Source organism: Lithobates pipiens, unplaced genomic scaffold, assembly GCF_037356315.1.
Source record: "Lithobates pipiens isolate NorthernLeopardFrog02 unplaced genomic scaffold, aLitPip1_a1.2 Scaffold_35, whole genome shotgun sequence".
Lineage (NCBI taxonomy): Eukaryota > Metazoa > Chordata > Amphibia > Anura > Ranidae > Lithobates > Lithobates pipiens.
The window spans coordinates 23,183,252-23,211,194 of NW_027507811.1; the positions used below are offsets into that span (position 1 = coordinate 23,183,252).

Here is a 27,943-nt window from a genome sequence, read left to right on the forward strand (position 1 = left end):
GCACACGCCGGAATTTCCGAAGGGGGCTTTTCATTGGATTTACCGACCGTGTGTATGCCCACTGGTCTTTTTCTGTTGGCATTTCTGACAGTCTTTAGATTGAGAGAATGTTCTTAATTTTTCAGACGGAAAACCTTTCTATCGGATTTTTCGATCGTGTGTATGCAATTCACACACAAAATTCAGAAGCATGCTCAGAAACAATTCGATGCATGCTTGGAAGCATTAAACTTCTCTTTTTATAGTGCTGTCGAAGGTGTTGTACGTCGTGGTGTTATTGACCATCGGAATTTGGTGTGACCGCGTGTAGGCAAGACAGTTTGAGCGAAATTCAGTCAGAATTCCGACAGGAAAACCATCAGAGCTTTTTCCGACGAGAATTCCGGTCGTGTGTACTTGGCATTACACGCCTTTCCTATTTTACACACCAAGATGAAGCAGTGGTGAGACTGACTGCCTGGAGCCTCGTCTGTGGATGGATGGATAGTGTGGCCCTAGCAAAGCTTTTCATGAAGTATGTTATGTGTCAATGGCTCATACTGTGAGTGTGAGAAACTATACCTACCTCCCTGCCATCTGCTGATGAGCTAGGTCATTTCGCCTGCTGCATGCACAATCTATCTGGCTTGGCTTTGCCTTCTTGGACTCTCTGAAACCGGAACTTTTGGATTCCTGTAACTGGACATTCTGGACTGTCTGAAACTGGACCTTCTAGACTCCTGGAACTGGACCTTCTGGACGGCCTGGAACTGGACCTTCTGGACCACTGCATCTGGATTTCTGTAACTGGACCTTCTGGAATGTTAGGAACTGGACCTCCTGGAACGGGGGCCTTTTGGACTGTCTGGAACTAAACCTTCTGGACTCCCGTAGCTGAACCTTCTGGGACTGGGCCTTCTGGAACTGCACCTTCTGGACTCCTGTAACTGGACCTTCTGGAATTCTGTAACTGGCCCTTTCAGACACTGTTGGTTGCTTATACTGTGTGTCAGCAACTAAACCTACCTCCCTGCCTCCTGCTGATGAGCTAGGTCCTTTTGCCTGCTGCATGCATAATAGCTTTGGCTTGCTTCTGCCAATACTATTATTTCCATCATCTGGTAGAAGTGACAGTTGGCGTGTATGGAGGTTTCTAAGACGTGAATCCTTAACCCCATATATGGGGTGTTTTATGGCAATGGATTCAATAGATTGACTAACCTCGATTTGGGACTTTGCAGCACACACTGCCTCACTTTCATTTAACCAGCATCGATCTGATCCTGCTCCGGGGCTTTTTATCCATTATTGAGTATGGTTGCTGGCATTTCGGCATATTTAGCGGAGGCTCAGTTTAAGCGTTGTCCTGTTGACCTGTGAAGGTAAAATACTCTGTTCGCAGTGAGCAATGGATAAATCATTTTAACCATTATTTGGTGGGATGGTCATGGACAGGAACAATCACTGTGACAAGGAAGGAACAGAACACATGACACCAACATTCTCAGTAAACCACTGATAGGGATGACCTCTGAGTAATGATGACAATAATGCCTGCAAAATTTATGAAGCCCATCACTGTAGGATAACCAAGAAGGCAGCCATAGGAATATCCTATGTGGCATTTTTAATGGCTTCATAAATCCTTAGAAGTGGGGTCTCATAACTTTCTAAACAAAGGGCCAGTTTACTGTCCCATCATTGTCATCAGTGGGAGAAACAGTGCCCCATCATTGGTGTCATTGGGAGGTATAGTGCTCCATCATCTGTGGCAGTGGGAAGAATAGTGCCCCGCCATTGGTGCCAGTGGGCTAAATAGTGCCCCATCATTGGTGTTAGTGGGAGGAATAATACCCCATCATTGGTGTCAGTGGGAAGAATAGTGCCCCATAATTGGTGTCATTGGGAGGAATAGTGCCCCATCATCTGTGGCAGTGGGAGGAATAGTGCCCCACCATTGGTGCCAGGGGCTAAATAGTGTCCATTATTGATGTTAGTGGGAGGAATAGTACCCCATCATTGCTGTCAGTGGGGGAAATAATGCCCCATTATTGTTGGTAGCGGGAGGAACAGTGCCCCATTGTTGTCAATGGCAGGAACTGTTGCTAACAATGGGGGGGAATAATGCCCCAAGGGCCAAAGGGCTGCATATGGCCCCTACACTGCAGTTTGGAGACCACTACTTTAGAATGTCACCTGACACACGTGTGGGACTGGACTTTTTGGACTCTTTGGAACTGGACCTTCTAGAATCTCTGAAACTAGACCTTCTGGATACCTGTAAATGGACCTTCTAGAATCTCTGGCACTGGACCATCTGGATGCCTGTAAATGGACCTTCTGGACTTTCCATCTCTCTAATAAAACACCAATGGATGAGCCTCCATGAACTGAACACATTCCAACCACCCATCCTCAAATTATGAACATTTTTAAAAGAAGAGTCCAAAACAATTATTGTAGAGTGAATTTTTTTTTGTTTTTGTTTTGCAAAACCAAAACTGATTAATACACAATAAAATTAAGCCTTGATTTAAATAAAATATTGTATAATTACATTAAAAAAAAAATATATTGAATGTAATAAATACCCATTGGACATCTGCCTAGGCCAAGGACATCTACCTATGACATCTGCCCTGGCCAGGGCAACAAAAGAGAAAACACATTGAAAGGACCATCCGCTACATTATTAGAGAAAAGAACCATTCATTGAAGAGATTTGAGTGTTACTGCTCAAAATGTGGCTCTTATGGCTAAAATATAAAGCCTCAGATGGTCATTCCATCCAAATGTGTGATTGTTACTGCTCCAAATTTGGTTCTTCTGGCTAAAATGTCAAGCCTCAAATGGTCACTCCATCTAAAAGTGTGAGTGTTACTGCTCAAAATGTGGTTCTCATGGCTAAATTGTCATTCTCGGATGCTCATTCGATCCAAAAGTGTGATTTTTACTGCTCGAAATTCGGTTCTTGTGGCTAAAATATCAAGCCTTTAGATGGTCAGTCCATCCAAAAATATGTGTATTACTGTTACAAATTTGGTTCTTCTGGCTAAAATGTCAAGCCTCAGATAGTCATTCCATCCAAAAGTGTGAGTGTTACTGCTCGAAATTTGGTTCTTATGGCTAAAATGTCAAGCTTCAGATGGTCATTCCATCCAAAAGTGTGATTGTTACTGCTCCAAATTTGGTTCTTCTGGCTAAAATGTCAAGCCTCAAATGGTCACTCCATCTAAAAGTGTGAGTGTTACTGCTCAAAATGTGGTTCTTATGGCTAAATTGTCATTCTCAGATGCTCATTCGATCCAAAAGTGTGATTTTTACTGCTCGAAATTTGGTTCTTGTGGCTAAAATATCAAGCCTCGGATGGTCAGTCTATCCAAAAGTATGAGTATTACTGTTACAAATTTGGTTCTTCTGGCTAAAACGTCAAGCCACAGATCGTCATTCCATCCAAAAGCGTGAGTATTACGGTTAAAAATTTGGTTCTTGTGGCTAAAATGTCAAGCCCCAGATGGTCAGTCCATCCAAAAGTAGGAGTATTATGCCGCGTACACATGGCCGGACTTTGCATCTGGCAAAACTCCGTCGGCATTTCCGACGGAAATATTTAGAACAGACACTATATCTAAGTCCGTCGGAAATGCCGACAGAAAAAGTCAGATGGGGCATACACACGATCGGAATATCCAATGAAAAGTTCCCGTGGGACTTTTTCCATCGGAAATTCCGGCCGTGTGTACACGGCATAACTGTTACAAATTTGGTTCTTCTGGTTAAAATGTCAAGCCTCAGATAGTCATTCCATCCAAAAGTATCACTGCTCGAAATTTGGTTCTTAGGTCAAAAATGTCAAACATCATATGGATATTACATCCAAAAGTGTGATTTTTACTGCTCGAAATTTGGTTCTTATGTCTAAAATGTCAAACCTCATATGGTCATTACATCCAAAAGTGTGATTTTTACTGCTCGAAATGTGGTTCTTACGGCTAAAATGTCAAGCCTCTGATCGTCATCCCATCCAAAAGTGTGAGTGTTACTGCTCGAACTTTGGTTCTTAAGTCTAAAATGTCAAAACCTTATATGAACATTACATCCAAACGTGTGATTGTTACTGCTCCAAATTTGATTCTTCTGGCTAAAATGTCAGGCCTCAGATGGTCATTACGTCCAAAAGTATGAGTATTACGGTTAAAAATGTGGTTCTTCTGGCTAAAACGTCAAGCTTCAGATGAACATTCCATCCAAAAGTGTGGGTGTTACTGCTCAAAATGTCAAGCCTCAGATCGTCATTCCATCCAAAAGTGTGAGTGTCACTGCTCGACATTTGGTTCTTATGTCTAAAATGTCAAACCTCATATGGACATTACATCCAAAAGTTTGATTTTTACTGCTCGAAATGTGGTTCTTATGGCTAAAATATCAAGCCTCAGATGGTCATTCCGTCCAAAATTATCAGTATTACGGTTTAAAATTTGGTTCTTCTGGCTAAAACGTCAAGCCTCAGATGAACATTCCATCCAAAAGTGTGGGTGTTACTGCTCAAAATGTGGTTCTTATGGCTTAAATACCAAGCCTCAGATGGTTATTCCATCCAAAAGTGTGAGTGTTCCTGCTCGAAATTTGGTTCTTATGTCAAACCTTAGATGGACCTTCCATCCAAAAGTGATGTTAAATGTTTGGTAGAAGTTGGAGAGTAAAACCACCTAAAAATGTCTTATATCTCAAAGGTAGTGAATTATGTGGTCTTCAGGTCCTGGATATTCTAACCTTCCGTGATCATCACAAGGGGTCTCCACGCTCAAGCTTGGATGTTTTTATCTTTTATTATGAAAAAAGGAACAAGGACAACCTAAGGTGAGCAGTAATAGAGCCAGGAGCTCTAAAAGGGAAAATCTTGCCATCGTTGCCTTCAGTAGGTGACCAAGCCAACCAAACCTCCCCCGATAAGTGAAGGCGACCAGGATGTTCTAATTCCACTAAACATTTCATCTATGGAATTTAGGCCATTCATTTCCACCATTCACTTGTCAAAAGCATCAACAGGCGTGTGTTCTTTGGTGTCCAATCAGTTTTTCTTTATGTATAAAACATTTCCCACACTCTGAGCAGGAAAAAGGCCCTTCACGAGTGTGAATTCCCCGGTGTTTAAGAAGACTGCTTTTCTGGGTAAAAGATTTCCCACACTCTGAACATGAAAAAGGACGCTCACCCGTGTGAATTCTCTGATGTCTATAAAGGTCTGTTTTCTGAGTGAAACATTTTCCGCACTCTGGACAGGAAAAAGGACTCACGCCAGTATGAACTCTCTGGTGTTTAAAAAGTTTTGCATTCTCAGTGAAGGATTTCCCGCACTCTGAGCAAGAAAAGGGACGCTCACCAGTGTGAATTCTTAAGTGTAAAACGAGGTGCCTTTTAAATAAGAAACTTTTCCCGCACTCTGAGCATAAAAAAGGACGTTCTCCTGTGTGACTTCTCTGGTGTCTAAGAAGGTTTCCTTTCTGAAAGAAACATTTCCCGCACTCTGAACATGAAAACGGACGCTCTCCGGAGTGATTTCTCTGGTGTTTAAGAAGGTTTGATTTTTGAGTGAAACATTTTTCGCACTCTGAACATGAATAAGGGCGCTCTCCCGTATGAGTTCTCTGGTGAGTAAGCATGTCCGCTTTCTGAGTGAAACATTTTCCGCACTCCGAGCATGAGAAAGGATATTCGCCCGTGTGAATTATCTGGTGTTTAAAAAGTGCTCTTTTATCAGCAAAACATTTCCCACACTCTAAACATGAAAAAGGATGTTCCCCTGTGTGGAGTCTCTGGTGTCTAAGAAGGCTTCCTTTCTGAGTGAAAGATTTCCCACACCATGAACATGAAAACGGTCGCTCATCCTTGTGACTTCTCTGATGTGTAAGAAGGCTTCCTTTCCCAGTGTAACATTTCCCGCACTCGGAACATGAATAAGGGCGCTCTCCCGTATGAGTTCTCTGGTGAGTAAGCATGTCCGCTTCCTGAGTGAAACATTTTCCGCACTCTGAGCATGAGAAAGGGTATTTGCCCGTGTGAATTATCTGGTGTTTAAAAAGTGCTCTTTTATCAGCAAAACATTTCCCACACTCTAAACATGAAAAAGGATGTTCCCCTGTGTGGAGTCTCTGGTGCCTATGAAGGCTTCCTTTCTGAGTGAAACATTTCCCGCACCATGAACATGAAAACGGTCGCTCGTCCTTGTGACTTCTTTGATGTGTAAGAAGGCTTCCTTTCCAAGTGTAACATTTCCCGCACTCGGAACATGAATAAGGACGTTCACCTGTGTGACTTCTCTGGTGTGTCAGAAGGTTTCCTTTCCCAGTGAAACATTTCCCGCATTCTGAACATACATGGCGCCCAGACTTATTACTTCTCTCGTTCAGTTTGCTTTTCTCATTGAAAGATTTCCCACAATCTAAAAATTAAAAGATCACAAAGGTGTTAGATCCAGGAAATAAAAGATTTTTTTTATTTCATTATAAACATTTTCCCACACCCCAAATAACAACATAACAAGGAACTCTTGCCTGTGTAGACTCCTTCATGGCTTAGAGAAGACTCCTCAGGTTTAGAAGGATCCATTAATTTCCCCATATGGTCAGGTCTGTGATGTATATGTCGAATAACTGGATTTGCTCTTTGAGAACATGCTGCATCACCATTATCCGCAACATCTGAGAATATAACAGGATCTCCCTCCAAGGAATTTTGGGCATAGCGTGCCTCTAAAAAAAACATTTTTAAGATAAATGGTAAATATGTTTTTCACGTTTGCAGTTTAGGAGTAATGTTTGTTGGTCTTACAGTCCTCAGTTTCATGAAAATAAGTATAATAACACCAATAAATAGATCCACCACCACCTCATTTGTTGGGAACATGACGTTATATTGGGGAATGGAGATGGACCTTTCATATGGTGTACAGTATCTCCTCCTCATTTGTTGGGAACATGACGCTATATTGAGGAATAGAGATGGACCTTTCATATGGTGTACAGTATCTCCTCCTCATTTGTTGGGAACATGACGTTATATTGAGGAATGGAGATGGACCTTTCATATGATGTACAGTATCACCTTCTCATTTGTTGGGAACATGACGTTATATTGAGGAATGGAGATGGACCTTTCATATGATGTACAGTATCTCCTCCTCATTTGTTGGGAACATGATGTTATATTGAGGAATGGAGATGGACCTTTCATATGGTGTACAGTATCTCCTCCTCATTTGTTGGGAACATGACATTATATTGAGGAATGGAGATGGACCTTTCATATGGTGTACAGTATCTCCACCTCATTTGTTGGGTACATGACGTTATATTGAGGAATGGAGATGGACCTTTCATATGGTGTACAGGATCTCCTCCCTCATTTGTTGGGAACATGACGTTATATTGAGGAATGGAGATGGACCTTTCATATGGTGTACAGTATCTCCTCCTTATTTGTTGGGAACATGACGTTATATTGAGGAATGAAGATGGACCTTTTATATGGTGTACAGTATCTCCTCCTCATTTGTTGGGAACATGACATTATATTGAGGAATGGAGATGGACCTTTCATATGGTGTACAGTATCTCCACCTCATTTGTTGGGTACATGACGTTATATTGAGGAATGGAGATGGACCTTTCATATGGTGTACAGTATTTCCTCCTCATTTGTTGGGTACATGACGTTATATTGAGGAATGGAGATGGACCTTTCATATGGTGTACAGTATCTCCACCTCATTTGTTGGGTACATGACGTTATATTGAGGAATGGAGATGGGCCTTTCATATGGTGTACAGTATCTCCTCCTTATTTGTTGGGAACATGACGTTATATTGAGGAATGGAGATGGACCTTTCATATGGTGTACAGTATCTCCCCCTCATTTGTTGGGAACATGACGTTATATTGAGGAATGGAGATGGACCTTTCATATGGTGTACAGTATCTCCTCCTCATTTGTTGGGAACATGATGTTATATTGAGGAATGGAGATGGACCTTTCATATGGTGTACAGGATCTCCTCCTCATTTGTTGGGAACATGACATTATATTGAGGAATGGAGACTAACTTCAATCTTAGATCTGTTGATCTACGATCGGTAACTCTAATATTATCCGATAATGTCAAGGTCTACTCAGACTGGTGAACTTTTGGCTAACCTGTTGATAGAGAAAAAAAAATGTAAATGGTAACAGATTTTGCATTTAATATTCAATATTTACCTGTGTTTAAATCTAAAGAAGGTTGCTCCTGTTTACTTTTGATAACCATCCCATCCTCTGTAGACTGCTCTGTGGATATATCTTCCTCCTTTACCTCAACTTTCACATATATCAGGTCTTCACTCTAAATACCAAATGAATAACTTCTGTAAAAGTAAACACTAATAACTAATACCAATGGACAACATGAAGAAGAGTGTCATTGCATACAGTTCAAAATTGCTTGTAAGTTCTAGACCAGTGATGGCAAACCTTGGCACTACATTTCCCATGATGCTCATGCACTCTGCAGTGTAGTTGAGCATGATAGGAAATGCAGTTCCAAAACAACTGGAGTGCCAAGGTTCACCATCACTGTTCTAGACCTTCCACCTACCTGATGATGGTGGGGGATGGTGTGACCCTCCTGTGTGGAATCCCGGGAACACAGAGGATGGGGACATCTCTCTGGTGGGTTCCCATTACTGGATCCATCTGTAGGAAACACACACACTGACTGAATACATTGTTTCTATGTGTTTATCAGATGATGGGGGATCTAGGTGGATCCTCCGTACTGCTCTCTCCTTTACAATAAAGTCTCCTCTTACCCGGTGATGTGAGGGGCGGCTGATTGTCCATCATGACGTCCTTGTAGAGATCCTTGTGTCCTTCTAAATACTCCCACTCCTCCATGGAGAAATAGACAGTGACATCCTGACACCTTATAGGAACCTGACACACACAATGATACAGTCACCATCCAGACACATCCCTTGTCTGTTACTGGATAATGTCCCAGAATTCCCACCACCGCTCACCTCTCCAGTCAGCAGCTCAATCATCTTCTTGGTGACTTCTAGTATCTTCTTCTTGGTGTTTCTCTCAAGAGTCAGAAGGGGAAGTAGAGTCACAGTAGTGGGACTCTGTTTTCCTTCCACTCTTGTGGACACGTGTTCTCGGTTTATTTTTGTATTATCGTTAACTGATGTCTTCATAACCATGATACAGTTCTGCATTATATAGCAATAAATATAATATCAGAATGTTTTCACCTCTCTTATCAAATTTGTGTTTCATTATATTTAGAGATAAATGTGATGTCATGTGATCCACCCAGAATCCTCCTCACCTCTCCAGTCAGCAGACACATGATCTCCATGGCATGGTTCATTATCTCATTTGTTAATAAAATATTTTTTGGCATTTTTATACAACTGAGAAGCTGTTGGTTCTCCATCATGACGTCCTTGTAGAGATCCTTGTGTCCTTCTAAATACTCCCACTCCTCCATGGAGAAATAGACAGTGACATCCTGACACCTTATAGGAACCTGACACACACAATGATACAGTCACCATCCAGACACATCCCTTGTCTGTTACTGGATAATGTCCCAGAATTCCCGGCACCGCTCACCTCTCCTGTCAGCAGCTCAGTGATCTTCTGGGTGACTTCTAGAATCTTCTTGTCATTGTTTCTTTCAGAAATCAGGCACACAGATGAAGGGACACTGCCATGTCTCGGAGTATCTTTCTGAAGGTTACTAGATATCGTATACTCACCAGAGGTCTTCTTCACTACCATGTAATCCTGTTGAAAGAGGCCAGATAAAAAAATGATTGGACAATTCATCATGATCATCTCTCCAGCCAGGTTTGTGTTTTATTAATAGAGATAAGTGTAATGTCATGTGACCACCCAGAATCCTCCTCACCTCTACAGCCAGGTTTATGTTTTATTAATAGAGACAAGAGTGATGTCATGTGACCTCCCAGAATCCTCCTCACCTCTCCAGCCAGCACGTAGATGATCTCCAGGGTGAGGTTGAATATCCTCTCAATCATGTGACTCTGGTCTTTGTCCATCCTCAACAAGGTGGTCATGGGATCCATATACGACTCTCTGTAAAGAGACAATTATCTGACAATTATCTTGCTTGTACTGTGTAGAATAATATCTGCACAGTCTAACATCTCAGGCTGCAAGTTATAATATATTACAGGCTTTGTTTATTAACATAATTAAAATGAAACCCAGGCAGTCTAGCTGTAGCTTAAGCATTTTAGGGTTTGAATAGAGTAGGAATGGGTTAGAACTCCGTTGGAGGGCTAGAACCTTTCATTTCGAGAGGGTGTTGCCTTCTTGAGCTTTGAGGTAATTGCAAATTTTGCAAACGGTTGTGAATTCTTTTTTACTTTGCGTCTTCTCTGTGTGGACCACTGAGGTGTGCAATGACCTGTCGGCCTTTCTCAACCTTTTTTTTTTTTACCCTAAAGGAACCCCTAAAATGCGCCTCAGGTCCCAGGGAAACCTTACTAAAACCAGTTCATCTGGGATCAAAAGAAAAAAAAATGACCTTAACGTTGTTGGTCAGTAGGAAGAATGCTACCCTTACATAAAACTAAAAATATGATTGGTGTCTAGCTGCTGGCTTTACCAAGTGAGGTTGGACCTATAACTACGAAGGCACCATTAAATGAGAGTTCAATCAGCCACAGCTCAAGGTACCCCTAGGAACCTTTTGAGGAACCCTGGTTGAGAATACCCGATGTAGGGTAGGCTATGGTAAAGTATTTTGGGACTAATCCGACATTCACATGCCATTATACCTATAGAAAACAGAGGTTTCCAAGCCAGATATAAGACTTGAATCCCCTTCAAATTACAAGACAAAGAACTCTGCGAAAATACGGATTCCCAAAGTCTTTGACTCGTAACATCGTAAACAAAGCTTTGGTCTACAGTGACTGCCCATCGTAAAAAAGGTTCCCTGCATTACTCTGCAAAATATGGATGAACGGGGAGCTTCAGTTGACCATGAGAGGGAAGAGAAACGCCAGGCTTTTCTCGAAACAATTGGGAGACTTGACAAGTATGGGGTCACCGGGTATGAATATAAAATAATCTTATTACCTCCTCTTCTGCCAGTTCCAGCAATGTCTCCTCTCTACTTCCTCCCAACTAACCTTTCACCCGGAACTTCATGTGTATACTTTGCATCACTTCCTCTCGACGCTTGACTTCACTTCCTGTCTGTGCGTTCCATTTGCAATACCTGAGATTGCCACCTTGTGGAAGATGTGAGAACTCCCACTGATGTTTTTGTGGTACATTGACCACTGCCTCACAATGCATTTACCGATGTGTTGTATTTATTTTTTTATGACAGGATTACAGGTACTTATGGACTGTTTACACAGCACTTTACGTTCTATGTAAAAATTGAAAGTTGGCGCTATATCAGTACCTGAAATAAATAATATATGTTTGTTTTCGACCTCTGATGAGAAAATTCGAAGGAGCAAGATGGAAAATTATTCTAAAACAAATTTATAACAGTGTATGTGGTTTTCGTTCAGTCAAGTCCATTTATTCCAAAACCAAATGTTAAATTCAAGCGAGATCTTCTCCGCGAAATTTGAGTGCGCTGAGAAATTTTGTTCAAATTTGAAATTCTATACATCTATGCAGAAGCGTAACTAGAACCTTCGGGGGCCCCCCGGAGCAAGAAACCATGAAGGGCCCCCCTGACCCACAGCTGGGTTCTTCACCCCGAGCCCTTTGGCAGAACGCCAGGGCCCGGCCGCAAGGGCGACCTTTAGGACCCTGGTAGTTTCTCCACTGGCGTCAGTAGTTTCTTTTATTTTGTTTAGTTTACTTTATTTTTTTGCCATTTCATTTTTATTTTTATTTACAATATTATTTGGGGAGCTTTGGTGAGATATCAGGGGTCTAAACAGATCTTTTAGATGTTTCACCTTTGAGACAGAGAAAGGAGATTGAGGACACAGACCTCAATCTCCATCTCTGCAGCCTCAGCTACACAGAATGAATGGACAGGAATAGCTCTGTACAGAGGCTTCCCATTCATTCAAAAACGGAAGCCTAGTAAACACAGTTTAATATGCCTCATTTTTGAATGAACATAGCCAGTGATTAGTACGGATCACTAACTCTATTCATTCAGACAAAGAAATGGCCGGTAAATTACACATTTAATGGCCTCTACCCTTCTCCCCCTCCTGACATCATCCCCCGCAGCAGCCGGCAGGAGAGGGAACCCGGCAGCACTGTGGAGGGGGGGGGGGGCAAGAACACAGGACAGGGTCGGTGAGATTATGGTGGGGGGGAGTGGGAGAGCGCACAAGAACCTGGAGGGGGCCTTGAAGCAGAAGAAGGAAACTGGATATAAGGGACAGCAGGGGAGCAGCAGCATGTAGAGAAAACAATCCCCCCCCCCTCTTCCCCCTGCAGCCCTGAATGCTGGCAGGAGGGAGAAGAGGAGAAATGGACATTCAGCGGCTGCAGGAAGAAAATGGGAGAGATTGGTTCCTCTACATGCTGCTGCACCCACTGCCCCTCCTATCTAGGCGGAGAAGGGAGGATGAACAGGCCCAGGTCACAATTGTGACCACTGCAACCCCTGTAGCTACACCCTGCATCTATGGCTAACTTTAGTCGCAACACACATACATACTGTACACTCAGTCATAGGACACAGACAGACTGCACACACTGAGTCACAACACACATACATACTGGACAACCAATCACAGCACAAACAATTTACAGGACACAGGCTGCACACTCTGTAACAACACACAGAGAGACCACACACCTAAAAAAAAGACTGTGAAATTTCTAAAACTATCAGTGTGACCATGAGAAGGTTAACCAAGATGACAACAATGGAAATAGTCTATCAGACATCTGTAATGGATTCATGTATCCGTATGCCGCGTACACACGAGCGGACTTTTCAACATCCAAAGTCCGACGGAATGATTCAGTCAGACTATTCGATCGTGTGTGGGCTGCAACGGACTTTTGATTCGCAAAAGTCTGACGGACTTTAGAAAATGGAACATGCTTCAAATTTTTCCGACGGAACTCCGCCGGACCCGGTCCCTCCGAAAAATTTGCTCGTGTGTATGCTATTCCGACGGACTAAAACCGACGCTAGGGCACCTATTGGCTACTGGCTATGAACTTCCTTATTCGAGTCCAGTCGTACGTCATCACGTTCAAATCCGTCGGAGTTTGGTGTGATTGTGTGTGGCCAAGTCCGCTCAGTCGAAAAGTCAGTCAGAACTCTGTCGGAACTCCGGCAGAACTCCGGCAGAACTCCTTCGGAAGTCTGTCGGACATAAGTTCTCTCGTGTGTACTGGGCTTTAGAATATCAGGCGTGAGAAACCAGAGGAACTGTGAGGAACCAGAACTTCAGGACTCTCCGTCTCGCTAATAAATGAACAATACATGAACTGAGTGCATTCCAAACACCAATCATCTATCGATTATGTAATTTTGTAAAAAAAAAAAAAATGAACAAAAAAAAAACCATCATCATAAGTGGTATACTTTACTTTATTAAAATCAAGATTACTGTTCAACCCAAAATGGAACCAAGCGTTAATTTAAATAAAATGGTTTATAATTATAGCACAACAGGACTTTTCACAAGATTTTGAAGTTCGTCAATAGAAATTTGCCAAAAGAGCATCTATGTCATCAGGTACTGGTTTTGTGCGGGTCACTCAAGTTCCTCCACACCAAATTCATCAAACCTTGACTTTATGGAGCTGGCTTTGTGCACAGGGGTACAGTCATACTGGAACAGAAAAGGACCTTCTCCAAAGATCATGTCCCTGCACATCAAACTCATCTGACCATATGTTTATGGAGCTGGCGTTGTGGGCAGGGGTACAGTCATGCTGGAAAAGAAATGGACCTTTTCCAAAGATCCCTTTCCTCCACATCAAACTCATCTGACCATATCTTGATGGAGCTGGTGTTTTCTACAGAGGTAAAGTCATGCTGGAACAGAAAAGGACCTTCTCCAAAGATCATGTTCCTGCACATCAAACTCATCTGACCATATGTTTATGGAGCTGGCGTTGTGGGCAGGGGTACAGTCATGCTGGAAAAGAAATGGACCTTTTCCAAAGATCCCTTTCCTCCACATCAAACTCATCTGACCATATCTTGATGGAGCTGGTGTTTTCTACAGAGGTAAAGTCATGCTGGAACAGAAAAGGACCTTCTCCAAAGATCATGTTCCTGCACATCAAACTCATCTGACCATATGTTTATGGAGCTGGCGTTGTGGGCAGGGGTACAGTCATGCTGGAAAAGAAATGGACCTTTTCCAAAGATCCCTTTCCTCCACATCAAACTCATCTGACCATATCTTGATGGAGCTGGTGTTTTCTACAGAGGTAAAGTCATGCTGGAACAGATAAGGACCTTCCCCAATGATCTTGTTCCTCTATACCAGGGGTCTCCAAACTTTCTAAACAAAGGACCAGCTTACTGTCCTTCAGACTTTGGGAAAGCCAGACTGTACTAATTGGGAGTAGAAAAGGCTCTGACGTAAGTGGGAATACCCAATGCACCATCTTTGGAATCAGTGGGAGGAATAGTGCCCCATCTTTCTTGTCAGTGGGAGGAATTGTGCCCCATCATTGGTATCAGTAGGAGGAATAGGGCCCCATCATTGGTATCAGTGGGAGGAATAGTGCCCCATCATTGGTATCACTAGGAGGAATTCTGCCCCTTCATTAGTTTCAGTGGGGAGAATTATGTCCAATTGGTGGGATAAGTGGATGAAAATAGTGCCCCAAGGGCCAGATAAAGGCAAGCAAAGGGCCACAGTTTGGAGACCACTGCCCTACACCAAACTCATCTGATCATATCTTTGTGGAACTGGCTTTGTCCACTGGGGTATGGTCATGCTGGAACAGAAAAGAACCTTTTCCAAAGATCCTGTTCCTCCGCACCATACTCATCTGACCATATCTTTATAGAGCTGGCTTTGTGTGCAGGGATACAGTCATGCTGGAAGAGAAAAGGACCTTCTCCAAAAATCCCGTTCCTCCACACCAAACTTATCTGACCATATCTTTGTGGAACTGGCTTTGTGCGCAGGGATACAGTCATGCTGGAACAGTAAAGTACCTTCCCCAAAGATCCCGTTCCTCCGGATCAACTCATCTTACCATATCTTTATGGAGCTGGCTTTGTCCACTGGGGTATGGTCATGCTGGAACAGAAAAGTACCTTCCCCAAAGATCCTGTTCCTCCACACCAAACTCATCTGATCATATCTTTATGGAGCTTACTTTGTGCGCAGGGATACAGTCATGTTTGAACAGAAAAGGACCTTCCCCCAAACGGTTATCAAAATTATGTCTTTATGGATTAAAGTATTACCAGTGCCCTTCACTGGAAACGCCTGGAATAGTCCACATACCTTTGCCCATATAGTGGTATCTGATGGCCTTGCATTTATAGGCATGCATGTCTTCTCTGATGCTTAGTTAAATATATTTTTCGTGCAAAACATTTCCCGCACTCTGAACATGAAAAAATACCTTCCTGTTTATGCATTTTCTGATGATAAAGAAGGCTTTTCTCCTCACTAAACGATTTCCCACAGACAGGGCATTGGTGAAACCGCATGTGAATTCTCTGGTGGGATAGCAGCAAATTTTTCTCAGCAAAACATTTCCCGCACTCTAGGCATAAATAAGGACACTCAGCCTTGTGAAAGCCGTGATGCTGAATGAGGTGTGCTTTCCGAGTGAATGTTTTACCGCACTCCGAACATGAAAAAGGACGCACACCTGTGTGGATTTTCTGGTGTCTAACAAGGTTATTTTTCTCGGTGAAACATTTCCCACACTCTGAACACGAATAAGGCCACTCGCCCGTGTGAATTTTTTGATGTCTAACAAGGTTATCTTTCTCGGTGAAACATGCCCCGCACTCTGAACATGAATAAGGACACTCACCCGTGTGAATATTTTGATGTCTAACAAGCTTTGCTTTCTCTGTGAAACATCTCCCGCACACGGAACATGAGACAGGAGCGAAAGGATGTAAAATAGGCTCTCCCATGTGACATCTCTGGTGCGCAAACATTTTTATTTCCTCATTGAAAGACTTCCCGCAATCCAAACAGGTAAAGGTCACCCTGGTGTGAGATCTAAGATGTTTATGAAGTTCGGGTTTCGTTTTAAAAGATTTACCGCACCCCAAACATGACCATGAGCCCTCCACTGTGTCAACTCCTTCACTCCTTAAATACTTTTTGGGATTAGATGGATTTGATGATCTGTCCCCAGTGTGAGATTGCCTGTGAATATCTGAACTCCTAGTATGCGATTTATCAGAAGATTCGATAAGATTAGAGGGATCTATTGGTTTCTGATGATTTCTGTGAGTTGCAGGATTTACTACTGAAGAATTCTTTGGGATATTATCTTTTACATTACAATCTGGAGTAAAAATATGATGTCCATTCGAGGAATTTCTAACACAACGTCCATCTGTTGGAAAAATATTTTTGCATAAATGTTAACAGTATTTTTAGCGTTTCACAGTCATATATGGTTAGTACAGCAATACATTTTTGGAGATGGACCTTTCATATGGTGTACAGTATCGCCTCCTCATTTGTTGGGAACATGACGTTATATTGAGGAATGGAGATGGACCTTTCATATGGTGTACAGTATCTCCTCCTCATTTGTTGGGAACATGATGTTATATTGAGGAATGGAGATGGACCTTTCATATGGTGTACAGTATCTCCTCCTCATTTGTTGGGAACATGACGTTATATTGAGGAATGGAGATGGACCTTTCATATTTTCTACAGTATCTCCTCATTTGTTGGGAACATGACGTTATATTGAGGAATGGAGATGGACCTTTCATATGGTGTACAGTATCTCCTCCTCAATTGTTGGGAACATGACGTTATATTGAGGAATGGAGATGGACCTTTCATATGGTGTACAGTATCTCCTCCTCATTTGTTAGGAACATGACGTTATATTGAGGAATGGAGATGGACCTTTCATATGGTGTACAGTATCTCCACCTCATTTGTTGGGAACATGACGTTATATTGAGGAATGGAGATGGACCTTTCATATGGTGTACAGTATCTCCTCCTCAATTGTTGGGAACATGACGTTATATTGAGGAATGGAGATGGACCTTTCATATGGTGTACAGTATCTCCTCCTCATTTGTTGGGAACATGACCTTATATTGAGGAATGGAGATGGACCTTTCATATGGTGTACAGTATCTCCTCCTCATTTGTTAGGAACATGACGTTATATTGAGGAATGGAGATGGACCTTTCATATGGTGTACAGTATCTCCTCCTCATTTGTTGGGAACATGACGTTATATTGAGGAATGGAGATGGACATTTATATGGAGTACAGTATCTCCACCTATGTTGTTTTGAACACTGGGTAGTGTGCTTAATACAAAGATTGCATTGACCTGGTGAGAAAGGAGATGAATTACCATATGGGGTGCAATGTTTCCACCTCACTGATTGGATAAATTGATCATATGTTCATGTCAGAGATTTCTGTCAAGGTCTTTAGGACAAATTACTTACCCTATATTAAAAATAGTTTAAAAAAAAAAAAGTATATTTTTCCTTTAAAGCCTGTTGCCCACCTGTACTTGTATCCAAAGAAGATGCCTCCTCTTTCTTTGTCACCATCATCTCAATCTTCACCGTAGACTGCTCATCACCCATCACATACATCTCTTGTTGTTCCTCTTTGACCTCCACGTTCCTATAAATCAGGCCATTACCCTAAACCGCAAAAATGATTAAAAATCGGATTTGTAAGTAATAAGAACTACAAAGAAGAATATCATCTCATACGACAAATACATTTTTTAGTCTACATGCACAGTCCCGTGTACCTGATAATGGTGAGGGATGGTGTGATCTTCCTGTGTGGAATCCCGGGAATACAGAGGACGGGGACATCTCTCTGGTGGGTTCCCATTACTGGATCCATCTGTAGGAAACACACACACTGACTGAATACATTGTTTCTATGTGTTTATCAGATGATGGGGGATCTAGGTGGAGCCTCCGTACTGCTCTCTCCTTTACAATAAAGTCTCCTCTTACCCGGTGATGTGAGGGGCGGCTGATTGTCCATCATGACGTCCTTGTAGAGATCCTTGTGTCCTTCTAAATAGTCCCACTCCTCCATGGAGAAATAGACAGTGACATCCTGACACCTTATAGGAACCTGACACACACAATGATACAGTCACCATCCAGACACATCCCTTGTCTGTTACTGGATAATGTCCCAGAATTCCCGGCACCGCTCACCTCTCCTGTCAGCAGCTCCATCATCTTGTTGGTGGCTTCTAGAATCTTCTGCTTATTATTTTTCTGTAGGGTTAGGAGGGGTGGTGGAGGCATGGCAATGGGACTCGGTCTTTCTCTTCGTCTTGTGGACAAGCGGAGACTTCTCCTTTTTGCATTATTGTCAACAGATGTCTTCATAACTGCAACACAGTCCTGTAATATACAGCAATTTACAAAATAATATCAGAATCTGTCTTACCTATCAAGGCAGGTACTGTATGTATTTTATTAATAGAGTTAAGAATGAATAAACACTTCCAGAATCCTCCTCACCTCTCCAGTCAGTAGACAGACGATCTCCAGCGTGAGTGTTAATATCCCATTATGGAGATTATTTTTTCTCATATTTACAGAATCGAGAAGCTGTTGATCCTCCATCATGACGTCCTTGTAGAGATCCTTGTGTCCTTCTAAATACTCCCACTCCTCCATGGAGAAATAGACAGTGACATCCTGACACCTTATAGGAACCTGACACACACAATGATACAGTCACCATCCAGACACATCCCTTGTCTGTTACTGGATAATGTCCCAGAATTCCCGGGACACCGCTCACCTCTCCTATCAGCAGACCAATCATCTTCTGGGTGACTTCTAGAATCTTCTTGGCACTGGTTACCTCTGTTGTCAGGCAGTGAGGTGGAGGCACTGTGATGGGTGATGTCCTGTGAAGACGGCTGCTGGGTGATAATGGTTCACCAGATATTTTCTTCACTACTTTATAATCCTGTGTATAGAGAGAAAGTAACAATTATCACTACAGACTTCCCAGAATCCTCCTCACCTCTCCGGTCAGGTCTGAGATAAGATTGATGTCATGTGACCTCCCAGAATCCTCCTCACCTCTCTGGTTAGCAGGTAGATGATCTCCAGGGTGAGGTCCAATATCTTCCTAGGCATGTGACTCAGGCCCCCATCCATCCTCATTGATGTGATCTATACAGGACTCTCCTCTCTGTAGATGGATAATAAACTGAGAATTATCTGAACTGTCTATGTAATGTCTGCACAGAGTTCAGACACCTTAGATTGCTTCTTATATTATATTACAGGATTCGTAAGGTATTTTTCTGGTGGGCCAACATGACAGTCAATGTCCAAATACTGCTCACACTTAGGCTGCTTTGACACTGGGGCGGGAGCAGCGTCGGCGGTAAAGCGCCGCTATTTTTAGCGGCGCTTTACCGTCGGTGTGCAGGCGCTAGCGGGGTGGTTTTAACCCCCGCTAGCGGCCGAAAAGGGGTTAAACCCCGCCCGCAAAGCGCCGCTGCAGCGGCGCTTTGCCGGCGGTATTGCCGCGGTGTCCCATTGATTTCAATGGGTAGGAGCGGTTTAGGAGCGGTGAATACACCGCTCCTTCACCGCTGCAAAGATGCGGCTGGCAGGACTTTTTTCACCGTCCTGCCAGCGCATCGCTCCAGTGTGAAAGCCCTCCGGCTTTCACACTGGAGTTAAAGGGGCCGGTTTTTTTCAGGCGTTACACAGGCGCTATTTTTAGCGCTGTAACGCCTGAATACCGCCCCAGTGTGAAAGCAGCCTTAATGATTTTTTTGCCATTGACTACATGCCCAGGGTCAATCAATGAAGATCATTACACTGATCAGATTTTTGGCCTCAATCAGGAGTCACAGGAATTGCCCACTGGGGGAGATGCATAGTCGTTTGAAGTGTGTGGGGAGACAACGTAGTGCAGCCCTTTTCATCAACGATGGGATATAGTCAGATAACTGCTGTGCCGGACGTCAGTATTACATGTTTGACTGAGCTTGAGGCCAAATTTCAGATCATATTGTGTCAGAATTTGGGTTAAGGACACATCCAAATTGGTGACCTGGTCTTTGATCTACATTTTGTAAGGTGGAGGAAGGCATAAACCAGAGGCTCTGGATGGACAGTTGGATAAATGGCTCTATATTTAGGATGTATCCGGTCTATAAACCAGAGGCTCTGGATGGACAGTTGGATAAATGGTTCTATATTTAGGATGTATCTGGTTTATAAACCAGAGGCTCTGGATGGACAGTTGGATAAATGGTTCTATATTTAGGACGTATCTGGTCTATAAACCAGAGGCTATAGATGGACAGTTGGATAAATGGTTCTATATTTAGGATGTATCTGGTTTATAAGCCAGAGGCTCTGGATAGACAGTTGGATAAATGGCTCTATATTTAGGATGTATCCGGTCTATAAACCAGAGGCTCTGGATGGACAGTTGGATAAATGGTTCTATATTTAGGATGTATCTGGTTTATAAACCAGAGGCTCTGGATGGACAGTTGGATAAATGGTTCTATATTTAGGATGTATCCGGTCTATAAACCAAAGGCTCTGGATAGACAGTTGGATAAATGGCTCTATATTTAGGATGTATCCGGTCTATAAACCAGAGGCTCTGGATGGACAGTTGGATAAATGGTTCTATATTTAGGATGTATCTGGTCTATAAACCAGAGGCTCTGGATGGACAGTTGGATAAATGGCTCTATATTTAGGATGTATCCGGTCTATAAACCAGAGGCTCTGGATGGACAGTTGGATAAATGGTTCTATATTTAGGATGTATCTGGTTTATAAACCAGAGGCTCTGGATGGACAGTTGGATAAATGGTTCTATATTTAGGATGTATCCGGTCTATAAACCAAAGGCTCTGGATAGACAGTTGGATAAATGGCTCTATATTTAGGATGTATCCGGTCTATAAACCAGAGGCTCTGGATGGACAGTTGGATAAATGGTTCTATATTTAGGATGTATCCGGTCTAAAAACCAGAGGCTCTGGATGGACAGTTGGATAAATGGTTCTATATTTAGGATGTATCCGGTCTATAAACCAGAGGCTCTGGATGGACAGTTGGATAAATGGCTCTATATTTAGGATGTATCTGGTCTATACACCAGAGGCTCTGGATGGACAGTTGGAGAAATGGTTTTATATTTAGGATGTATCTGGTCTATAAACCATAAAGACATCACAGTGACTATGGAGGAAGAGGATGGACTGGGTGTAAATATAAAATAATATCTTATTACCTCCTCTAATGCCAGTTTCAGAAATGTCTCCTTTACTTCCTCAGCTGACCTCTCTCCGGATACTGCCTATTTATGTGACATCACTTCCTGTCTGTGCATTCCAGCCACGGTACATGAGATCCCCACCTTGTGGAACTCATTATAACTGCAGCCTAATGCATTTAGACATCTTCCATGTGTAAAATGAATTTTACATTCTGTATGTAACCATTTGATGTTGTATGCTTTACCTGGAACACACGGCGCTGTTAATGCTTAGATTACATGATTGCAATCTTTTGAATCCTGATTAGAATCAGCCTGCCTATGTCACGCCCCTTATTACCATAAAAGTACAATTGTAATGTTAATGCAATCCCTACGTAATCATGTGTATAAAAACCTTCAATTGCTCTGAATAAACAGTGATTTGGAAAGATGCTGAGTGTATATTTTTGTGTTATTTTTCATTTGGAACCATTAACCACTTGACCACTGGGCACTTAAACACCCTTAATAACCAGACCAATTTTCAGCTTTCGGTGCTCTCGCATTTTGAATGACAATTACTCAGTCATGCAACACTGGACCTATATGAAATTTTTGTCCTTTTTTTCACACAAATAGAGCTTTCTTTTGGTGGTATTTAATCACCGCTGGGTTTTTTATTTTTTGTGCTATAAAAGAAAAAATACCGAAAATTCTGTAAAAAAATGAATTTTTCTTTGTTTCTGTTAGAAAATTTAGCAGATTAGTAATTTTTTCTTCATAAATTTTGGCCAAAATTTATACCACTACATATCTTTGGTAAAAATAAGTACAAATTGGTGGATATTATTTGGTCTTTGTGAAAGTTATAGAGTCCACAAGCTATGGCGCCAATATCTGAAAATTGATCACACCTGAAGTACTGACGGCCTATTTCAATTCTTGAGACCCTAACATGCCAGAAAAGTACAAATACCCCCCAAATGACCCCTTTTTGGAAAGAAGACATTCCAAGGTATTTAGTAAGAGGCATGATGAGTTTTTTGAAGTTGTCATTTTTTCCCACAATTCTTTGCAAAATCAAGATTCTTTTTACTTTTTTTTTTTTTTTCACAAAATTGTCATATTATCAGTTTATTTCTCACACACAGCATATGCATACCACAAATTACACCCCAAAACACATTCTGCTATTACTCCCGAGTATGGCGATACCACATGTGTGAGACTTTTACACAGTGTGGCCACATACAGAGGCCCAACATGCATGGAGCGCCATCAGGCGTTCTGGAGCACCCAGGCCAATTCTGACATTTCTCTCCTACATGTAAAAATCATCATTTATTTGCTAGAAAATTACATAGAACTCCAAAACATTATATATGTTTTTTTTTTTAGCAAACACCCTGGAGAATACAATGGTGGTCTTTGCAACTTTTTATCTCGCACGGTATTTGCGCAGTAATTTTTCGAATGCTTTTTTTTGGAAAAAAAACAGTTTTGTGCTTAAAAAAAAAAAAACACAGTAAAGTTAGCCCAATTTTTGCATAATGTGAAAGATGAAGTTACGCTGAGTAAATAGATACCTAATATGTCACTCTTCAAAATTGCACACGCTCGTGGAATGGCGCCAAACGTCGCTACTTAAAAATCCCCATAGGCGACGATTTAATTTTTTTTTGATTTTATATGTTTTGAGTTACAGAGGAGGTCTAGGGCTAGAATTATTGCTCCCGCTCTAATGTTCGCAGCGATACCTCACATGTGTGGTTTGAACACCGTTTTCATATGTGGGCGGGACTTACGTATGCGTTCGCTTCTGCATGCGAGCACATGGGGACAGGGGCGCTTTAAAAAAAAAAAAAATAATTATTGTTCATTTTACTTTATTTATTTTAGTTTGACATTTTTTTTCCCCAAAAATAATTTTTTTGATCACTTTTATTCCTATTACATGGAATGTAAACATCCCTTGTAATAGGAATATGGCATGACAGGTCCTCTTTACAGTGAGATGTGGGGTCAATAAGACCCCGCATCTCACCTCTAAGTTGGGAAGCCTGAAAAAAAAAAAGATTCTGGCTTTGATCGTATTAGCGATTCGGTAGAAGCACCGGAGGGTGGCAGGAGGGGGGATGTCTATGGCTGGGTATTGCAGGGTATCACCGACTATGGCTGGGTATCTCAGAGTATGGCTGGGTATCTCAGAGTATGGCGTTGCAGAGCATTGCAGGGTATTGGCGGGTGTTGCAGAGCATTGCAGAGTGTTGCAGGGTATTGGCAGGTGTTGCGGAGTGTTGCAGGGTGTTGCAGGGTGTTGCAGAGTGTTGCAGGGTATTGCGGAGTGTTGCAGAGTGTTGCAAGGTGTTGCAAGGTGTTGCAGAGTGTTGCAAGGTGTTGCAAGGTGTTGCAGAGTGTTGCAAGGTGTTGCAGAGTGTTGCAGAGTGTTGCAGAGCGTTGCAGAGTGTTGCAGGGCGTTGCGGAGCGTTGCAGGGCGTTGCGGAGCGTTGCAGGGCATTGCGGAGTGTTGCAGGGCATTGCGGAGTGTTGCAGGGCATTGCGGAGTGTTGCAGGGCATTGCGGAGTGTTGCAGGGCATTGCTGAGTGTTGCAGGGCATTGCAGAGTGTTGCAGGGCATTGCAGAGTGTTGCAGGGCATTGCAGAGTGTTGCAGGGCATTGCAGAGTAATGGCAGGGCATTGCAGAGTAATGGCAGGGCATTGCAGAGTAATGCAGAGTAATGGCAGGGTATTGCAGAGTAATGCAGGGAATCGAGGGGTTAATTTTCGGTGAGCAGCGATGTGGGCACTGCAGATGCAGCCCACATCGCTGCTGACACTGATCTCTTCCCCCTCAGCTGTACCGATCGGTACAGAGAGGGGGAGGGAGGAACCGGCATCATAACATGACGCCGGCTTGTCTACAAGTGATCACTCCGTCATTTGACGGAGCGATCACGTGGTAAACGGTCGCGATTACCGTGATTCGTGATGCGCCGGGTCCACTGGACCCAGCGGTCATGGATGCTCTCGTGTGCGCGCCCCAGGGGGCGCGCGAGAGCAGAATTCTGGGAGGCCGTTAATTAACGGCCTCTCAGAGTTAAACAACCGCCCTGAAGCCGTTAATCGGCAATGGGCGGTTGTTAAGTGGTTAATCAATATGAGGATAGGAGTTGCCCATCTATAAAATTTCTACAACACACGACGTTGCTTACATTAATACTTATACACATAAGAAAACCCAATAAATGCAGGCATACAATAAAAAACAAAAGCCATCAGATATTGTTCTTTAATTCAAAAACATATGAAACTAAAGATCAAAGTACATAAAATGAACACGTACTGCATACACTACATAAAAATGACAATACAAAATGTACTATATGCTGGCATTTAAATCAAAAAAGCCCCATTAGGCAAAACGCCAGGACCAGATGGGTTCACAACCTTATACTATAAAAAATGTTCTCCCCTTTTGGACCCGTCCTTAACGTTGTTCTTTAACCGCTTCAGCCCCGGAAGGATTTACCCCCCTTCCCGACCAGAGCACTTTTTGCGATTCGGCACTGCGCCGCTTTAACTGACAATTGCGCGGTCGTGCGACGTTGCACCCAAACAAAATTGACGTCCTTTTTTTCCAACAAATAGAGCTTTCTTTTGGAGGAATTTGATCACCTCCGCGGTTTTTATTTTTTGCGCTATAAACAAAAAAAGAGCGACAATTTTGAAAAAAAAAGCAATATTTTTTTGCTTTTTGCTATAATAAATATCCTCCAAAAATATATAAAAAACTAATTTTTTCCTCAGTTTAGGACGATGTGTATTCTTGATTGGTTTGCGTAAAAGTTATAGCGTCTACAAACTAGGGGACAGTTTTATTGCATTTTTATTATACATTTTTTTGTTTAATTAGTAATAAAGTGGTCAAACAAATCTGGTAAGCAGTTTGGATTTGTATTTTCATGAGTGGTGTGGTGCTGTTTCTCAGTGGAGGGAGTCGTAAGCCCTTTGGATCTGCTGCTATACCACAGTTTACAAGATTGTGTTTGCACTTGGGGTATTTGAGAATATTCATCAAGGAAGCCGCAAAGACACTTATATTGGGACTTTTTTTTTAATGTTAATTAGTCCATGGTGCAATTTATATCTTTTCCATGGTCACTGGATCACGATTAGAAGACTTGTTTATTATTGATGTCACTTTGTATTGGTGATTTTAGTATTGTTTTGTTTCAAGCAATCTACATTATTAGAGTAATTTATTCAGAGCGCCCCTAAATTATTGTCACCAATTAGTAATAGCGGCGATCTGCGATTTTTACCGTGACTGCGTTATTATGGCGGACACATCGGACACTTTTCACACTATTTTTGGACCACTGTCTTTTATACGGCGATCAGTGCTATAAAAATGCACTGATTACTGTGTAAATGACAATGACAGGGAAGGGGTTAAACACTAGGGGGCGATCGAGGGGTTAAGTGTGTCCTAGGGAGTGATTCTAACTGTGGGGGGGTGGGCTACAACTCACATGACAGTGATCACTGCTCCCGATCACAGCGAGCAGTGATCTCTGTTATGTCACAAGGCAGAACGGGGAAATGCCTTGTTTCCCCGTTCTGCGGCTCCATGACACGATCACTGGGAGACCGGCGAACATCAAGTCTGAGGGTCCCCGTGGGCACGGTCACGCTGTACGCCGTACATGCGCCCGCTAGCCCCGCCAATTACAGGTGACGTACAGTTACACCCATTTGCCCACTGCTGCCTTGTGCCAACGTATATCGGCGTGCAGCGGTCGGCAAGTGGTTAAAGCCATCCAAAAGGACGACCCAATAGACATAGACTCTAATAGAGCATTCATTACCCTCATTCCTAAGCCCCACAAAGACCACAGCGACATGGCTAACTACCACCCAATATCATTAATTAATACTGACTTGAACTATTTACAAAAATGTCGTCATTTTTAGCTAGCTATATATACTCTGACCAGCTAGGTTTTCTGCCGCACAGACAGGCTGCCGACCAGGTCCGCAGAGCAATTGACCTTATGTCCATACTCTACTCCTCTTGGTATGGTGGAGCGAATAGGTCTGGGATGCTGATGTCCCTTGACATCCATAAAGCCTTCGACTCCCTCTCGTGGCCTTTCCTTTTCCGGGTGCTGTCGAGGTGGAAGTTTGGTCCCAAGGTTCTTGGCCTCACTGCACTCATTATATAGCTCACCCACAGCTCAGATAGTTCTTAGAGGCCACAGATCAGATCATATATCCATGTCGTCGGGGCACTCGACAGGGATGCCCGCTGACTCCAATATTGTTCGTCATAGCCATTGAAACTCTCGCAATAGCGATACGGCGGAACCCAGACAAACTTACTTTTCCTTCTGGGCTGCTGTGGGAGAGTTTCTGGGCTCATAGTTAACCATGATGAATCAGAAGCAATGAACATCAATCTACCAGGGGCGGACTGACCATTCAGCCACTCGGGCACTGTCCGAGGGCCCCTGGCCACTGGGGGGCCCCATCAGGGTTGCCAACCTCAGTAAAACCAGGGACAGCATGTAAAAATCAGTGGTTTTTTTTTACATCTGTCTCTGAAATGTCCCTTACCGACATCCTTTTGGTCTAAAAATGAGATTATAGCTGCCCCACCTCTCCAGTACCTTCTCAGCCAATAGAAACATGTCTGTGTATATGTATTGTGTGTGATCGTATACTTTGTGGCCCCATAATCTCTGATTGCCTGGGGGCCCCATAATCTCCTATTGCCCGGGGGCACCATGAGTTGTCAGTCCGCCCCTGCAATCTACCAATCCCGATACAACAGAGTATTCAGACTCAATACCCATTTCAGTGGCAGCCGATGTCCCTCTCATATTTAGGAATCCGATTGACCCCCCAGTGTTTCCACCCTTCACAAGGCTAACTACCCTACTTGATTTGCTGGGCTGTTAGAAGACATGTAGGTAAGCATATCATGGATAGGTAGGATTGTCTCGGTAAAAATGACAATCCTGCCTAAGTTACTATTTGTTTTTTGTACTTTACTGATCCAGGTCCCTGTTAGAGCCACTCAAAGGTTCAATCCAAAGTACTCCGATTTATCTGGGGTACCAAAGGACCCAGAATAGCAAGGGCCACAATGTACGCTTCTTAAAGTACTGGCGAGTGCCAGACTTTCAGAAATACTACTCAACTAGGCCAACTTCATAGCAAACCAAGATTGAGTTGCCATAGAGGCCCAGGTAAGTTTCCCACTTGCAGTTGATCTTGTCCTTTGGGTCCACCCGCAACATTGCAGGGCTATACTGTGCCCAACGCTCTCCCATTCGCTACAGGTGTGGGATACAAGCTGCAAAAGCTGCTCTTCACAACCTGACCGGTACGGCTGTGTGGCTAAATAGGGGGATGTGCCGTATAGGTGACTATTTTGACCATAGTGGCAAAAGTCCCACCTCATATTTCATGGGAAGCCTGGAGATGCCCCCCGCTGAGAGCTTCCACTTGCAACA

The 27,943-nt window shown here is 42.8% G+C and overlaps 2 protein-coding genes across 2 annotated transcripts in view; both read right to left on the minus strand.

Moving 5' to 3' along the window:
* Positions 1-27,943, minus strand: part of LOC143955216 (uncharacterized) — a 155,717-nt gene that overhangs the window by 107,334 nt on the left and 20,440 nt on the right. The window contains exons 9-18 of the mRNA XM_077465300.1: positions 18,172-18,292; positions 17,958-18,055; positions 11,132-11,184; positions 10,006-10,120; positions 9,542-9,808; positions 8,827-8,965; positions 8,613-8,710; positions 8,237-8,360; positions 6,534-6,731; positions 5,027-6,421 (exon numbers count right to left, since the gene is read on the minus strand). Coding sequence (XP_077321426.1) covers positions 5,027-6,421; positions 6,534-6,731; positions 8,237-8,360; positions 8,613-8,710; positions 8,827-8,965; positions 9,542-9,808; positions 10,006-10,120; positions 11,132-11,184; positions 17,958-18,055; positions 18,172-18,292 — 2,608 coding nt within the window. The remainder of the gene's footprint in view (positions 1-5,026; positions 6,422-6,533; positions 6,732-8,236; positions 8,361-8,612; positions 8,711-8,826; positions 8,966-9,541; positions 9,809-10,005; positions 10,121-11,131; positions 11,185-17,957; positions 18,056-18,171; positions 18,293-27,943) is intronic.
* LOC143956347 (uncharacterized) lies at positions 13,566-17,864 on the minus strand. The gene is made up of 2 exons (XM_077466563.1): positions 17,703-17,864; positions 13,566-16,546 (listed from the first exon to the last, which is right to left on the minus strand). Exons 1-2 carry the CDS (start codon positions 17,791-17,793, stop codon positions 15,504-15,506), a joined length of 1,134 nt encoding a protein of 377 aa, XP_077322689.1. The 5' UTR covers positions 17,794-17,864; the 3' UTR covers positions 13,566-15,503.